The 14,493-nt window shown below is 41.9% G+C and overlaps 1 protein-coding gene across 1 annotated transcript in view; it reads left to right on the top strand.

The window, feature by feature from the left end:
* AMN1 (antagonist of mitotic exit network 1 homolog) overlaps nt 1-14,493 on the top strand; it is a 162,220-nt gene that overhangs the window by 114,468 nt on the left and 33,259 nt on the right. The window contains exons 4-6 of the mRNA XM_089680733.1: nt 1,145-1,362; nt 4,301-4,357; nt 13,112-13,223. Coding sequence (XP_089536859.1) covers nt 1,145-1,362; nt 4,301-4,357; nt 13,112-13,223 — 387 coding nt within the window. The remainder of the gene's footprint in view (nt 1-1,144; nt 1,363-4,300; nt 4,358-13,111; nt 13,224-14,493) is intronic.

Here is a 14,493-nt window from a genome sequence, read left to right as displayed (position 1 = left end):
GCCTCAAAAACAGGAAGGCCAGATTAGAGTTTGCCAAACAACATCTAAAAAAGCCTTCACAGTTCTGGAACAACATCCTATGGACAGATGAGACCAAGATCAACTTGTACCAGAGTGATGGGAAGAGAAGAGTATGGAGAAGGAAAGGAACTGCTCATGATCCTAAGCATACCACCTCATCAGTGAAGCATGGTGGTGGTAGTGTCATGGCGTGGGCATGTATAGCTGCCATTGGAACTGGTTCTCTTGTATTTATTGATGATGTGACTGCTGACAAAAGCAGCAGGATGAATTCTGAAGTGTTTCGGGCAATATTATCTGCTCATTTTCAGCCAAATGCTTCACAACTCATTGGACAGCCGCTTCACAGTGCAGATGGACAATGACCCAAAGCATACTGTAAAAGCAACCAAAGAGTTTTTAAGGGAAAGAAGTGGAATGTTATGCAATGCCCAAGTCAATCACCTGACCTGAATCCGATTGAGCATTCATTTCACTTGCTGAAGACAAAACTGAAGGGAAAATGCCCCAAGAACAAGCAGGAACTGAAGACAGTTGCAGTAGAGGCCTGACAGAGCATCACCAGGGATGAAACCCAGCATCTGGTGATTTCTATGCGTTCCAGACTTCAGGCTGTAATTGACTGCAAAGGATTTGCAACCAAGTATTAAAAAGTGAAAGTTTGATTATGATTATTATTCCGTCCCATTACTTTTGGTCCCTTAACAAGTGGGAGGCACATATGCAAACTGTTGTAATTCCTACACCGTTCACCTGATTTGGATGTAAATACCCTCAAATTAAATCTGACAGTCTGCAGTTAAAGCACATCTTGTTTGTTTCATTTCAAAGCCATTGTGGTGGTGTATAGAGCCAAAAATGTTAGAATTGTGTCGATGTCCCAATATTTATGGACCTGACTGTATATACATTCTCTTGTGATCATCTTAACTTCCTGAACTGCCAATGGAAAAGCCCATTTGATGAACTGAAAAATGCTAAAAATAGAGAATTCATGCTCAAAAGAGAGAAACTGAACCCTTAGTTGATCATCTGTAGTTGAAGAAATAAAGGAATGAACTTGTTTACTTCAATAAATTTGCTGTCTGAGGTTGTCACCCATATTTCTCCTACCTTTATCTAGGCATCGAAGCAGTTGCACAGTCTTGTCCGTACCTCCATGAGGTCACCCTGAAAAAATGCCGCAATGTCACTGACGGTGGCATCCTGTCGCTCTCCCTGCATTGTCCTCTGCTTCAGATCATCAACCTTAGTGGCTGCACCCAAATCTCTGATGTCTCACTGCAGGCTCTGGGGCAAAATTGCCTTCATTTACACAGCGTGGACTTCTCAGCTACAGCAGTAAGTATGGCTAGGGGCCTTGTTTCAATGCTCTTAAAGTGTATATGTAACCATTTTTTTAGTTTTTGTTGCATTGGGGAAATTGCCTTCTCACTTTCTGTAACTACGGGCAAAATAAAAATATATATATGATGCAGTCTGTCAATAGTATTAACAGAGTAGCTTATGTTTTTCTGAGTCATCCTGTTACACAGTATTATTAGGTGGTGATCCTGCCAGTAGATTATTTTTCTTCTTCATTTTACAGGCCATGCGTACCTCAGCCAGCTTTTATTTATATGGCTTAGAGCTGATCTCCATGTCTTAGTGAACTTTAAATAGTTTGTTTGGACCGAGCTGGTCCAAATAAACTACTCCCTTCACTCAGCTGCATAAAGTATACAGTGCAGTACTTTCCATCCCACTCCTGGAACAAAATCGAGTCAGGCTGAGGAGAGAGGGAGAGGAGGGCATATGACATCATGATCTCCATCCCCAGCCAATCAGAGGAGGACTTGTATTCATTCATAAAATACAAGGTTTCCTGTAATTGGCTCAGCAGCACCCGACTCGATTTTGTCACATGGCAAGGCAAGTATAACAAGTATTTAAAATTATTTATTTTTCTGTATTGTAAACTGCAATTTTTAAGTTGGGGGGGCAACCCCCCAAATATAAATTTTCTGAAAGAGAATAAAATAGTTGTAGGTCCAGTTTTTAAAGTTGTGCAACATTTGCGATGCAGGTTATCAATGAAAAATTTCATTACAAAATACATTAAAAGTTCATCTTAGAGCACAGCAATACAATACATCGCCCTTTTTTGGTAAAATATAAAAGATGAGATTGTGCCGAGTAAATCGATACCCCAACATGTTGAGCTTTTTTGCACTCAACCGCAAAACAATAACAAACTTCGATACCCTGTATTTTCCAGATGACACTTTAAAAGCCCCTACAGGTCATCAGTGTAGAGTTAACCGTACACATTATCCCTAGAATTATTGCTCTCACTCCAGCACATGCAGTGATGTGTATCATATGTATCTTAAGCAACATTTTCTATTGTAGGTGCCCCTGACAGGAGTGAATGTGTGGGTGTGTGTGCGCGAGCACATGGGGATGGGGCAGGCTAAAAATATCAAGGTCATTTATCTGGAAATGACTCATACAGTGTACAGAATGTTACATCCTTATCTAGAGATACACATTATGCAGAATCTATACAATCTGGTATTTCAGCATTTGTATTCTCACCCAAGAGGCCATGTAGTGCTACATTTAGGTATAAGCAGTGTAATAATTAGGCACACAGATGGCTATTTTGTCTTTAACCATTTTTCAAAAAGTGGCAGCTTCTGCTATATGTAACTTTGCTTTCTTTGCCAATAAACATCTTTCTATTTATAGAGGGTAACATTTTTATTGCTCTATGCAAGCCACTTCAACCCTGTTTTTAGTAATTCTGTATAATGCTGCCTTTTGGCTTTGCCTGAGGCTATTGGGCAAAATGCCTACAAGATCTAAAAAGACAAGTTATTTCTCTAGCCTACAATGCTAAAATACTAGTTTTGGAAGGAATTGGCCTTTAAAACAGAATGTTGGGTACCTATCAATTGTCACCTGTCACTGAATTGCAAGGGTTAAATACTCATTATGCCTATGGGGTAAGTGGCAAATAAATTATAACTATAGACTGATCAAAATTATAATAAATTTTATTGAAGATAATTGTATCTAATATTATATCAGATTGCTTTTTTTAACTGGGACATTTCACCTAGAAACTTTAGCTCAGCTCTATTTATTTTCTTTTAAATGCTAGTATGGCTGATTATGCAATTTTCTTATCTTCCACCATGGGTGGAAGGAAAGAAAATTGCACTGACTGTGTTAATGAGGGAATCCCTACTGCAGCGCTATTGTGTTCTGCTGGTGGGGAGACTTCTCTACCAGCAGAACACAACGATCACTGTTGGTGGCTATAGGCTCCGGCAGTGATGGCATGAAAAAAAGAACAACAGAGTGGATTCGACTTCCAATATTTGCACTAGATCTATGTCAGTACAGTCAGCCTGCTCATGGATGGATCAAATCTTGGCTGGTCCCTGTTGAACCAGCTGAGATCCATCCATGGCTGACATTACTCTTAGGACTACTGTATACTGACCTATTCATAAGCTGTAATGTAAATGACATGACTGAAATATGATTTGCATATGCTTGTATACTTGTAATGTAAATATCTTGTAATGTGTACCACACTTCCACTAGTCTACATTAACTCATGCTTATGTAATTGTGCCTATGCATTTGGACCTGTGGAAGCAATAAAGTAGTACTGCATAGTGACACCACGAGTTACTTGCAGTCTGTACTCTGTGTGATGTCTGTTGGGCTCCAGCAGACAATATCCACAACAGTAAGGAAAAAGGTGAAATACTTATTCTGTGCTCTTGCATGCTTCCTTCTCTCTGTACAACTGGCTTCTCAAAGCCACTTCTCTTTGCTGTGCAACTGGTTGTAGCTCTTTGATGTTATTATGTACAATTTAGCACCAGCAGTAGATATTTAAACCTTGCAGTACAAAGAGAGGAGGGTCTCACTGCAAAGTGAAATTTCAAACATACCCGAAATGCAGTTTTAATGTCCCATCCAAAAAATACGAGAAAACTGCAGATATGGAATCAAATAGTTCAAGTCCTGAAGATGTCAGGTAATTTTATTAAAATGTATGACCAGAAAGAAGCAGGTATATTTTTTTTTAATGAAAGGATTGAGCATGAATACTCCATGTACTGAAAAGAGCGCACCCACAGTGCTCATGGGAAACTTTCTCTGCCAGCACCAGCTTCCCAAAATGTACTGTACATCCATATTGTTCCTTTGCTAACTGCATTTTATGAATGAGGCTTATCTAACTTGAGATCTTATATAACAAGTTTCTCACTGTTTTTAGGTGACGGATGATGGAGTCATAGCTCTTGCAGCTGGAAGATGTTCACAAAATTTAAAGGTATGACTGCACAGCTATCTGAAGTTTTCCTGTAACCTTGCTTCACTTTCTGTTTGTCATTTGGCAATCTAGGATGTGCTGATGACCAGCCACACTGTGCTACTAAGAGCAGTTAGGGACAGAATGTTTTCACTGGCAAGAACATCTGTGAAAGACAGGAGGCTCAATTCACAAAGCTAAAGGTGGCCACACACATATTAATATATGATCATTCAATCAATAAATTGATGTAACTAACATTATCAAAGTGAAATAGAATTGCAAGCTTATGATCAATTTTGTGACGCTGACAAGTTTGACTGTTATGGCAGAATTTTATTGATTGTTTATAGTTAAGATTTGTCATGCACCAAACATAATATCAATCCTTTGTATGTCTTCCTAAAATTAGTAATGTGTGTCACCAGCTTTCTACTCCTCTATATAGATGTGTCTGGTATCTACATTTTCTTTATTTTCTGTAATCATCTGATATGCATGTAGCTCCATCATAGCCAGGCCCGGACTGGGACAAAACGTAGGCCCGGGCATTTTGAACTGAGCAGCCCATAGCCTGGGGACCCTTTCTGTAGAGCCTGGTGGTGGAACACCAGGGCCCGGTCGCAGGAGCAACCTTTGTGACCCTGGTAGTTCTGCCACTAGTGTCAGTAGGTTTTTATTTTTATTTAATTTTTTAAATTTTATATATTTTATTTTTTTTTTTCATTTTTTTGTAGGAAGGAGGGAAAGAAAGAGGGAAAGACGGAAGTAAAGAAGGAGAGAAATAAAGAAAGAGGGAAAAAAGTGAAGAGGGAAACAGAAGACAGACAGAGAGAGAGAAAGAAAGAGAAACGTATAGAAGGAGGGAAAGAAAAAGAAAGGCGGGGAAGAAGGAAGGAGGGAAAGAGGGAAAGAAAGAAGAAAGCAGGAAGGAGGGAAACAGGAGAGAGAGAGAAAAAAAAGAGAGACATATAGGAGGGAAAGAAAGAAGGAGAGAAAGAAAGAGAAACAGGAGACAGAGAGAGAGAAAGAAATAGATGTATAGAAGGAGGGAAATAAAGAAGGAAGGAGAGAAAGAAAGAAGGGAAAGAAAGGGGGAGAGAAGGAAGGAAGAAAACCAGGAAAGAAGGAAAGAAAGGAACAAAGGAGGGAAAGAAGGAAGGAAGGAGGAAAACAGGAGACAGAGAGAGAAAGAAAGAGACGTATACAAGGAGGAAAAGAAAAAGGAAGGAGGGAAAGAAGGAAGGAAGCAGGGAAACAGGAGACAGAGAGAGAGAAAGAAAGATAGACGTGTAGAAGGAGGGAAAGTAAGACTGAAGGAAGAAAAAAAGGAGGGAAAGAAAGAAGAGAAACAGGAGACAGAGAGAAATAAAGAGAGACGTATAGAAGGATGGAAAGAAAGAAGGAAAGAGGGAAAGCAGGAATGGAGGAAAGAAGGAAGGAGGGAGACAAGGAAAGAAGGAAGGAAGGAAAGAACAAAAGTGGGGAAAGAAGGAATGAGGGAAACAGGAGACAGAGAGAAAGAAATATAGACATATACAAGTGAAACTCAAAAAATTAGAATATCGTGCAACAGTTCATTTATTTCAGTAATGCAACTTAAAAGGTGAAACTAATATATGAGATAGACTCATTACATGCAAAGCAAGATAGTTCAAGCCGTGATTTGTCATAATTGTGATGATTATGGTTTACAGCTCATGAAAACCCCAAATCCACAATCTCAGAAAATTAGAATATTGTGAAAAGGTGCAATATTCTAGGCTCAAAGTGTCCCACTCTAATCAGCTAATTAAGCCATAACACCTGCAAAGGGTTCCTGAGCCTTTAAATGGTCTCTCAGTCTGGTTCAGTAGGAATCACAATCATGGGAAAGACTGCTGACCTGACAGTTGTGCAGAAAACCATCATTGACACCCTCCATAAGGAGGGAAAGCCTCAAAAGGTAATTGCAAAAGAAGTTGGATGTTCCCAAAGTGCTGTATCAAAGCACATTAATAGAAAGTTATGTGGAAGGGAAAAGTGTGGAAGAAAAAGGTGAACAAGCAGCATGGATGACCGCAGCCTGGAGAGGATTGTCAGGAAAAGGCCATTCAAAAGTGTTGGGGACTTAAACAAGGAGTGGACTGAGGCTGGAGTCAGTGCATCAAGAGCCACCACACACAGACGGATCCTGGACATGGGCTTCAAGTGTCGTATTCCTCTTGTCAAGTCGCTCCTGAACAACAAACAGCATCAGAAGCGTCTTACCTGGGCTAAAGAAAAACAGACCTGGTCTGTTGCTCAGTGGTCCAAAGTCCTCTTTTCTGATGAGAGCAACTTTTGCATCTCATTTGGAAACCAAGGACCCAGAGTATGGAGGAAGAATGGAGAGGTACATACTGCAAGATGCTTGAAGTCCAGTGTGAAGTTTCCACAGTCTGTGTTAATTTGGGGAGCCATGTCGTCTGCTGGTGTTGGTCCACTGTGCTCCATTAAGTCCAGGGTCAATGCAGCCATCTACCAGGAGATTTTGGAGCACTTCATGCTTCCTTCCGCAGACGAGCTTTATGGGGATGTTGACTTCATTTTCCAGCAGGACTTGGCACCTGCCCACACTGCCAAAAGCACCAAAACCTGGTTCAATGACCGTGGGATTACTGTGCTTGATTGGCCAGCAAACTAGCCTGATCTGAACCCCATAGAGAATCTATGGGGCATTGCCAAGAGAAAGATGAGAGACATGAGACTGAACAATGCAGAAGAGCTGAAGGCCGCTATTGAAGCATCCTGGTCTTCCATAACACCTCAGCAGTGCCACAGGCTGATAGCTTCCATGCCACGCCGCATTGAGGCAGTAATTGCTGCAAAAGGGGCCCAAACCAAGTACTGAGTACATATGCATGCTTATACTTTTCAGAGGTCCGATATTGTTCTACGTACAATCCTTGTTTTATTGATTGCATGTAATATTCAAATTTTCTGAGATTGTGGATTTGGGGTTTTCATGAGCTGTAAGCCATAATCATCACAAATATGACAAATCACGGCTTGAACTATCTTGCTTTGCATGTAATGAGTCTATCTCGTATATTAGTTTCACCTTTTAAGTTGCATTACTGAAATAAATTAACTTTTGCACGATATTCTAATTTTTCGAGTTTCACCTGTAGAAGGAGGGAAAGAGAGACTGAAGGAAAGAAAGGAGAGAAACTGGAGAGAGAGAGAGAGATGTAGAGAAAGAAAGAGAGATTTATAAAAGAAAGAAGGAGGGAAAGAAAGAAGGAAGGAGGGAAACGAGAGAGAGAGAGAGAGAAAGAGAAAGAGACATATAGAAGGAAGGAAAGAAAGAAAGAAGGAGGGAAAGAGTGAAAGAAGGAAGGCGATAAAGAAAGAAGAAAAGAGGGAAAAAGGAGACAGAGGGAGAGAAAGAGACGTATAGAAGGAGGGAAAGAAAGAGAGAGAAATAAGGAAGGAGGGAAACAGGAGACAGAGAAAGAAAGATACACATAGAAGGAGGGAAAGAAGGAAGGAGGTAAAAGGAGGAGGGAAACAGGAGACAGAGAGAGAGAAACAAAGAGAGATGTATAGAAGGGGGGAAAGAAAGAGGGAAAGAAGGAAGGAGGGAGACAAGGAAGGAGGGAAAGAAAGAAAAAAAAAAGAGGGAAAGAAGGAAGGAGACAGAGATAGAGAAAGAAAGATAGACGTGTAGAAGGAAGGAAAGAGAGACTGAAGGAAGAAAAGGAGGGAGAGAAAGAAAGGAGAGATGCAGGAGACAGAGAGAAAGAAAAAGAGACATAGAGAAAGAAAGAGAGATGTATAGAAAGAAAGAAGGGAAAGAAAGGAAGGATGGAAACAGGAGGCAGAGATTGAGAGAGAAAGAAAGAGACATATGGAAGGGGGGGAAAAGGAAGGCGGGAAAGAAAGAAGGAAGGAGGGAAAGGAAGGAAGGGAAGAAAAAAAGAGAGAAAGAAGGAAGGAGGGAAACAGGAGACAGAGAGAGAAAGAAAAAAATCATATAGAACGAGGGAAAGAAGGAACGAGGGAAAGAAAGAAAGGGAAAGAAGTTTGGAGGGAAACAGGAGAGAGAGAAAGAAAGCGAGACATATAGAAAAAAGGAAAGGAGGGAAAGAAGGAAGGAGGGAAACAGGAGACAGAGAGAGATAAAGAAAGAGAGATGTATGGAAGGAGGGAAAGAAGGGGGGCAGGGTGCAAACAAGGCGCTCAGAGGTGGTAGGTTCTAGGAGCTCCTGACACCAGCTGTACAATGTCAGAAAGCTAAGCGCCTACCCACTCACCCTGCAAATGTCTGAGATGAGTCCTGACCGGAGAGGCTTTGTACGCCTGGCCTGGAGCATCCCTGGAAGCCAAGGCCCTGGAGAGGGAGACCTGTGAGCCGATGTGCAGTTGAGGGGGAAGAAAGGTCTAGTGGAGGAGCATGAGATGCCGGGAGTGACCACGTGACCGGTTAGGTGTCGAAGGAGGGGAGTCCTGGAGCTTGGAGTAATCCGAGGACAGTGTATGGTCTTGAGGAGCGGTGGCCTGTGTGGTGGGTGACTCCTGACACTAGAGGCACCTCTGGAGACCCTGGAAGATCAAAACCTAGTACCCCTGTGCCAGAGGTGAAGTTGGAGGAAGCAGCTTGAAGGCGGAGAGGGTGAGTTGCCGCGGGAGGTGGTAAATCCCCTGTGTTATTACGACTGTGTCTAACGTTACTGGAAGATAGGAGGAAAACAATAGAAGTAAGCAAAGGTTGGTGGGACGGTGAATAGTATTTAATGGTTAATGGGGCACCCAGGAAGTGGCAGATGGACTATAACTCCCAGAAAATAAACTAAAAGGGGCTCAGGAAAAGCTGGATTAATTTCTCTGATAATCATTCCACCAGAAGATACGGAATAGCATTGAAAAGATGAAGAGCAGATCAGCTAATGGAGGAGGTGCTAAAACTCCCCAACCGAGCCTAAATACAAGCACAATAAAGAGGTACATGCCTTTACAGGAGAAAAGCCCAGAGGACTTAGTCCTTGAGGGACAAGAAGTAAGTCGCATTGGAGATCAAACAAGATTATCTTTCAGAGCAATGGATAAGAACCAGTCGAAAGAAGTCACAGACACAGAAATTGAAATAGGAAAAAGATCGGAAGAGCAGCAAATGCCCACAAAATTAGAAATTGCAGAGATGTTTGCAAAATTGGAAAGTTCCATAAAGAGCAATATGGTGGTATTACATAAGGATATGGGACAAATTCTGTCAAGAGTAGAAGAAACAGAAAGAAATTTGGAGAAACAAGATCAGATAATTAATAAATTAGAAGGGCAAATGGAAGAAATGGGAAGAGAACAGAGAGCGCTCTCATATAAATTGGAGGATCAGGAAAATCGAGATAGAAGAAATAATCTGAGGATTCGGGGTTTACCAGAGGTTTCTCAAGGAGAATATCTACCAGAAAAGATGAATAAATTATGTAATCCAATAATAAGGAGAGCAGAGAGTGAACAATTAACAGTAGACAGAGTGCATAGGATAAGGAGGTCCCAAAGAGTAACATCAAATAACCCAAGAGACGTGATAGTGCTTTCCATCATTACTAAGATATAGAAAACATCTGGAAGAAGTTGAGCGGGCTATCAGAAGTAAAATTCGGAGAAATAAAGCTACAAATTTTCGCAGATATTGCCCCAGACACACGTGCAAGAAGAAGACTCCTGAAACCATTTTTGGACCAGATGAAAGAGAAACAAGTCCGTTATAGTTGGGGTTTCCCTGCATGCTTGATCGGGTGGAAGGATGGCAAATCGGCAATACTGAGATTCCCAGAAGATATGAGAGACTTTTGTGAAAGACTGGAACTACAGTTTGTGGACATTAAAGGGTGGTCAGAGGGATTGAAGGAGAATGTTGTTCAGGCAAAAGAGAAATAGCAAAGAGTACCTAAAAAGAGATGGTTATAGGAAAATGATGCGGGGGAGGCGGTTTTGCGGCAGAGAGGGGAGCGCAGGGCTGAACTTTCAGACATGCAATTCTCTCCATCGCTCCCTTTCCTTTTTTTTTCCTTCTCTCTCTGTGTGAAGGAAGAAGGAAAGAGGGAAAGAAGGAAGGAGGGAAACAGGAGACAATGAGAGAGAGAAAGCTGTATATAAGGAGGGAAAGAAGAAAGGGGGGAAAGAAGGAAGGAGGGAAAGAAGGAAAGAGGGTTATAAGGAAAAAGGGGAGGAAGGAAAGAAAGAAGGATGGAAAGAAAGGAGAGAAACCTGAAAAAGAAAGAAAGAAAGGAGAGGAACAGGAGACAAAGAGAGAGAGAGAGAGAAGTATAAAAAAGAAAGAGAGGAAGAAAAAAATGAGAGAAATGGGAGACAGAGAAAAAAAGAGAGAGAGAGAAAGTAGAGAAACAGGAGAGAGAAAGAAAGGAGAGAAAGAGGAGACAGAGAAAGAGAGAAAAAAGAGAGAAGTAAAGAAAGAAAGGAGAGACAGAAGAGAAGACACAGGGCTAGCTGGGAATGTGAGCGGGGCAGACACAGGAGAGGGTGGGAGGAGGAGGGACAGCTTTCTCACTCCTCTCCCATCTGTGGTGGGTGGGGAATTGTCAGCACTGGGGAAGGCATATGCTGACAGATCCCCCGCAGTGATCAAGGGGATAAGGTGGGTCTGGCCGCAGGGGGAGCATACAGGAGCCCAGGGCATGCAGCCTGCAGGAGATGGATAGCAAAGGCGGCCAGATGGAACATATAAGAACCGAGAAATGCACGGTCCTCTATGTGCCGCCCGACCTCCTTCCCTATCCAGGCTGCCCCGGCCCACCGGGCAAATGCCCGGTGTGCCCTCTGTCCAGTCTGGGCCTGATCATAGCACTAATTATGGATTATGAATGGATTTTGGTTTTGTTAGAGAAAAAAACAAACCAGGATGTTTATTTGTTTTAAACCACTCTCTATATTGTTTTACAGCTAATTAAAACAGCTGTTAGTGGGCTTTGACTTAATGTAGGTTGTTACATCTGTTGGGGGTCCGGCTAGAGGTTTTATGACATGGCACTTTTACATTGAGGCTTAATTAGAAGTCTTTTTCGAAGCTTTGCAGACCTTGGCCTAAAGTTGACAATACATGGTTCAGTTTTTCCCATTCAACCAGCAAGCTGAGCGAAAAAAAAACTGAACCAATTCCCCCATCCACAAATTCAAAGTGGATGTGGGAATCCTCCCCAGTGTGCGATTGTTAAGTCCCTGCTGAACCAGCGAAACTTTGATCCATCTATGACCAGCTTAAGTATTGTTTATTGTACATGATCTTCTTGAGGAGGTTGTTTTAGTGGGGGGGTTATATGAAATGTGTCAGCGGTATGCCTGGCCCCAGACATACAATCAAAATCTGATAATTTTGTTGAAAACATGCAGTTTTGGGATTGCTGGACCTCATCATCACAGCCACATCTAAGGATTGATAAGCTGAAATGTGTGGGTTTTTTTTATTTTGGATTTAGCCCTGGTTCACCGAATGCAATTTCAAAGTAATGCGATTTGGTCCAATTGAAGCACTGATATGTACACAGGTGTGATTTCAGTGCCATTTACCTTATAGTCTATGAGAGTTAAAGCAAACTTCCATTCAAAAGTGGAAGCTCCACTTATTTGTCTCCTCCCCCCCTCCACCCTCCTTTTGGGGGGGGGGGCGGGTACCTGGTATTGACAGGTACCCGATCCCACTTCCAGCTCAGTTCGCCGCGGCCCCCTCCTCCTTCCCGCAGTCTCCTGGGAACTTTCACAGGTTCCAGGAGACTGCTGGACCAATTAGTGGGCACCAGGCTGTGAAGCTGCAAGCTGTCACAGCCTGGTGCCCACAGTTGAGATGCAGGCACTGTGGAGTAAAGAAGGGGACAAGGGGCCGCGCAGGTGAGAACATCACTGGACTCCGGGACAGGTAAGTGTGTGTTTATTAAAAGTCAGCAGCTACAGTTTTTGTAGCTGCTGACTTTTATTAAACACAAAATTGGCTGGAACTCCACTTTAAATCACACTGCAGTGGTAAAAAAGTAATGCAGGAAATATTCTTCAAATTGCACTGCTTGAAATTGCACTTACAGTATTAGGACAATGCCATAGAAATATATTACATGTGATTTCAGGTGCGATTTTTAAATTTCATGTCGCAGCAGTGTGAGCCAGGGCTTAGATATGCTTTGATTGTCTTCATATTTGTGATAATCAAATAATTATGTTTACATAGCAAATAACCTTCTGTTCCCAGTTATTCTTCATAGTTCACAGCCAGTCAACATCCATAGAGAAATAAATAGTGTATGTTACTGACATAATCCTTTTCTATAGCATAACTATAGAGCATTGTTTTTGTTACATTGTGTTATTACATTGGAATGTTATTTTGTCATTTGTTTCTGGTATTTGTAAATCATATCTCTAATTTTTACTAACTAGGCCATGGTTATAGGCAGTGATGGACACAATATTCTATTCACTTTCTATGTCTATTAAAAGGACTATAATGTTCCCACTTTAACAACTCAAGGCAGCCTATAGATGATTCATTTGAGGTGGATGGGGGAATCACTCCCTCTAAGCTATTGTGTTCTGACAGCAGGGAGACTTCCCTGCCATCAGAACACACTAATCAGCTACAGCTGGTGGTGCTGAATGAGCAACAGTTATCTGTCAGGTTGGTTGTACATAAGTCAACTGCTTAGATCGACTTCTACACGACCAGGGTGCCCATACATGGACTGAATTTTGATCCATGCATTACTGGCTTAAGTGTAATCCTCTTTCTCTTATTCTCCATAGGAAGTTCACATGGATCGCTGTATTCATCTTACTGATGACTCAGTGGAAGCCATTTTGACGTGTTGTCCGAACATTTACATCCTGCTTTTCCATGGCTGTCCACAGATTACAGGTCGGTCTTTGTCACAAACATCCTACTTATGAATCTAATGCAGACAGTGGTTGGGGAAAAACATTGCAGAGCTAAGAAACCACTTCATTCTAAATTAGAAATTACGCCCTAAAAATTCACTAGAGACTCCTATATTCTCCTTCAAGTGTATGTAAACCCTAAGGCCTCATCCACACTGCTGCTCCTAAATGTGAGTTTGGGAACTTTTGGCATATTTTTGTGCCAAAACCCCTGAACTCAACTCAAGAAATAGCCATGTTTAATGCTTGGGCGTTTATTCATTTCAATGGCAAGTACTCTGACTAATGAAATAAATAAACATCCAAGCGCTAAACGCAGATAAATGTGGTATCGCCTTTATATGCATTTTGCTGCGTTTAGCGTTTTTATGCTTCAAGGAGAGTTAATGTCTAATGGTGCTCCAATGTGCACGTAGCCAATAATGAACGTCTCTTATTTGGTCTCTTCAGTTAAATATCCCATTAAAAACATTTTGTTACATCTGTGTGAAAGGGTATTCTGCTCACTGAGAAGGTAGTTAATGGAATTGATGTAGAGGTTGGAGGGGTAAGTCAGGATTATCAGGTAGGAAGATGGGTTAGTGCAGTTTGAGGGAGTGGTAGGAGCTCACAGGAAAGGAAGGCCAGCCCTGGGTTTGAGCACCCAAACAGATTTGCCAAGTTGGGTGAAGATGTGGGGGTGGCAAGCTCAGAGGTTGCAGCCCTAAATGTCACTGCTATCCCTAACAGCTGGGAGAGCAGCTCATCTAGGAAGGGTGGTGAGGGTAGTGCAGAAAGGCCTAGACAGTTGGTGGTAATAGGGGATTCTATAATAAGAAGGACTGATAGAATAATCTGTCACCAGGATCGCTTCAACCAATTGGTTTGCGGTCTCCCTGGTGCTAGGGTTTGGCATGTGGTGGAACAGGTTGATAAATTACTAAGAAGGGCTGGGCATGACCCAGCTGTCTTGTTCCATGTTGAAAGCAATGACAGAATACATGGAAGGTGGAGGCCCCTTAAGAATTAACTTCAAGAACTAGGCTGCAAGTTGAAGGGAAGGACCTCCAAGGGGATATTCTCTGAAATATTGCCTGTGCCATGTGCAACACAGGAAAGATATGGGGAGATTATAGAACTGAATGCATGGCTAAAGACCTGTTGTAATAAGCAAGTATTTGGGTTTCTAGAGCACAAGACTGACTTTTCATTGGGGTACAACCTTATGCTAAATATGGCTTGCACCGAAATGGAAGGGGGTCTGCTGTGCT

This window comes from Staurois parvus, unplaced genomic scaffold (assembly GCF_062004578.1).
Source record: "Staurois parvus isolate SC_StPar_1 unplaced genomic scaffold, SC_StPar_1.0 ptg000249l, whole genome shotgun sequence".
Classification (NCBI taxonomy): Eukaryota; Metazoa; Chordata; class Amphibia; order Anura; family Ranidae; genus Staurois; species Staurois parvus.
This window is presented reverse-complemented; position numbering and strand designations above follow the sequence as displayed.